Source organism: Corapipo altera, unplaced genomic scaffold (assembly GCF_003945725.1).
Source record: "Corapipo altera isolate COAL_440 unplaced genomic scaffold, ASM394572v1 60304, whole genome shotgun sequence".
NCBI lineage: Eukaryota > Metazoa > Chordata > Aves > Passeriformes > Pipridae > Corapipo > Corapipo altera.
In genome coordinates this window covers 358-2,821 of record NW_020887813.1, presented here as the reverse complement: position 1 = coordinate 2,821, position 2,464 = coordinate 358, and the positions used below count along the sequence as shown (strand labels likewise).

The window sequence follows — 2,464 nt, the reverse complement described above, 5'->3', positions numbered from 1 at the left end:
GGTGGTCAACTGGTCATGGAGGTGGTCAGCTGGTCATGGGGGTGGTCAGCTGGTCATGGGGGTGGTCAGTTGTTCATGGGGGTGGTCAGTTGGTCATGGAGGGGTCAGTTGGTGATGGAGATGGTCAAGTGGTCATGGAGGGGCCAATTGGTGATGGGGGTGGTCAACCAGTCATGGAAGGGTTAATTGGTCATGGAGGGGTCAACTGGTCATGGAGTGGTCAGCTGGTGATGGAGATGGTCAAGTAGTGATGGAAGTGGTCAACTGGTCATGGGAATGGTCAACTGGTCATGGAGGGGTCAACTGGTGAGGTTGAAGGTGGTCAAGAGGGATCGATGGTCAACTGGTGTCGATTGCCAACTGGTATGGATAAGAATGGTTGTGGTGTCCATGGTCAACTTGTGTCAGTGGTCAACTGGTGTCCATGGTTAACTGGTGTTGGTGGTCAACTGATGGGGATGAGAATGGTCATGGTGCTGATGATCAACTGGTGTTGGTGGTCAACTGGTGTCGATGGTCAACTATTGGTGGGTGGTCAAGTGGTGGGGATGAGAATGGTCATGGTGTTCACGGTCAACTGGTGTCCATGGTCAACTGGTGTCAGTGGTGAACTGATGAGGTTGAGAGTGGTCAACTGGTGTCCACGGTCAACTGATATCCATGGTCAACTGGTGTCCGTGGTCAGCTGGTGTTGGTGGTCAACTGATGAGGTTGAGGGTGGTCAACTGGTGTTGATGGTCAACTGGTGTTTGATGCTCAACTGGTGATGAGAATGGTTGTGGTATCCACGGTCAACTGGTGTCAGTGGTCAACTGGTGTCCATGGTCAACTGGTTTTGGTGGTCAACTGATGGAGATGAGAATGGTCATGGTGTCCATGGTCAACTGGTGTCAATGGTCAAGTATTGTTGCTGGGTGGTCAAGTGGTGGGGATAAGAACGGTCGTGGTGTCCATGGTCAACTGATGTCAATGGTCAGCTGGTGGGGATGAGAATGGTCATGGTGTCCATGATCAACTGGTGTCCAGGGTCAACTGATGAGGTTGAGGGTGGTCAACTGAGGTCAGTGGTCAACTGAGGTCAATGGTCAACTGGTGTCGGTGGTCAGCTGGTGGGGATGAGGATGTTCAACTGGGGTTGATGGTCAACTGGTGTGGGTGGTCAACTGGTGGGGGTGAGAATGGTCATGGTATCCATGCTCAACTGGTGTCAGTAGCCAGCTGGTGAAGTTGAGGGTGGTCAACTGGTGTCGATGGTCAACTGGTGTCGGTGGTCAACTGGTATTTGATGATCAACTGGTGATGGGGATGAGAATGGTTGTGGTGTCCACGGTCAACTGGTGTCAGTGGTCAACTGGGGTCAGTGGTCAACTGGTACCCATGGTCAACTGGTGGGGACGAGAATGGTTGTGGTGTCCATGGTCAACTGATCTCCATGGTCAACTGGTGTCGATGGTCAACTGATGAGGTTGAGAGTGGTCAACTGGTGTTGATGGTCAGCTGGTGTCGATGATCAACTGGTGTTGGTGGTCAACTGATGGGGATGAGAATGGTCCTGGTGTCGATGGTCAACTGGTGTTGGTGGTCAACTGGTGCCGATGGTCAGCTGATATCTGTGGTCAACTGGTGGTGATGGTCAACTGGTGTTTGGTGATCAACTGGTGATGGGGATGAGAATGGTCGTGGTGTCCATGGCCAACTGGTGTCGGTGGTCAACTGATGAGTTTGAGGGTGCTCAACTGGTGTCAATGGCCAACTGGTGTCAGTGGTCAACTGGTGTCGATGGTCAACCGGTGTCAGTGGTCAACTGGTGTCAGTGGTCAAGTGGTGGTGCCAGGGCCGGCCGCGGCGTGACCGAGGCCGCTCACCCGCCCTCCCCGCCCCCGGCGCAGGACAACAGCCGGCGCGTGGACAACGTGCTGAAGCTGTGGGTGATCGAGGCGCGCGACCTGCCGCCCAAGAAGCGCTACTACTGCGAGCTGTGCCTGGACGACATGCTCTACGCCCGCACCACCAGCAAGGCCCGCACCGACAACGTCTTCTGGGGCGAGCACTTCGAGTTCAACAACCTGCCCGCCGTGCGCACCATCCGCCTCCACCTCTACAAGGACACCGACAAGAAGAGGAAGAAGGACAAGAGCAACTACGTGGGCATGGTGAGCATCCCCATCGCCAGCGTCACCGGGCGCCACTTCGCCGAGCAGTGGTACCCCCTGAGCCAGCCCAGCGGCAGCAAGAGCAAGGCCGGGTGCCCGGCGCTGCGGGTCAAGAGCCGCTTCCAGACCATGAGCATCCTGCCCATGGAGCTCTACAAGGAGTTCGCCGAGTACGTCACCAACAACTACCGGATGCTCTGCGCCGTCCTGGAGCCCGTGCTCAGCGTCAAGAGCAAGGAGGAGGTGGCCTGCGCGCTCGTGCACATCCTGCAGAGCACCGGCAAGGCCAAGGTGGGCACCGGGGGGGACGG

General features: G+C 56.2%; 1 protein-coding gene across 1 annotated transcript; it reads left to right on the top strand.

Moving 5' to 3' along the window:
- Positions 1–1,673: 1,673 nt before the first annotated feature.
- LOC113941761 (ras/Rap GTPase-activating protein SynGAP-like) lies at positions 1,674–2,457 on the top strand (the record flags this gene model as incomplete). Its single annotated transcript, XM_027632905.1, has 1 exon — positions 1,674–2,457. A coding segment is annotated over exon 1 (784 nt), but the record flags the coding sequence as incomplete, so codon positions are not given.
- Positions 2,458–2,464: the final 7 nt, after the last annotated feature.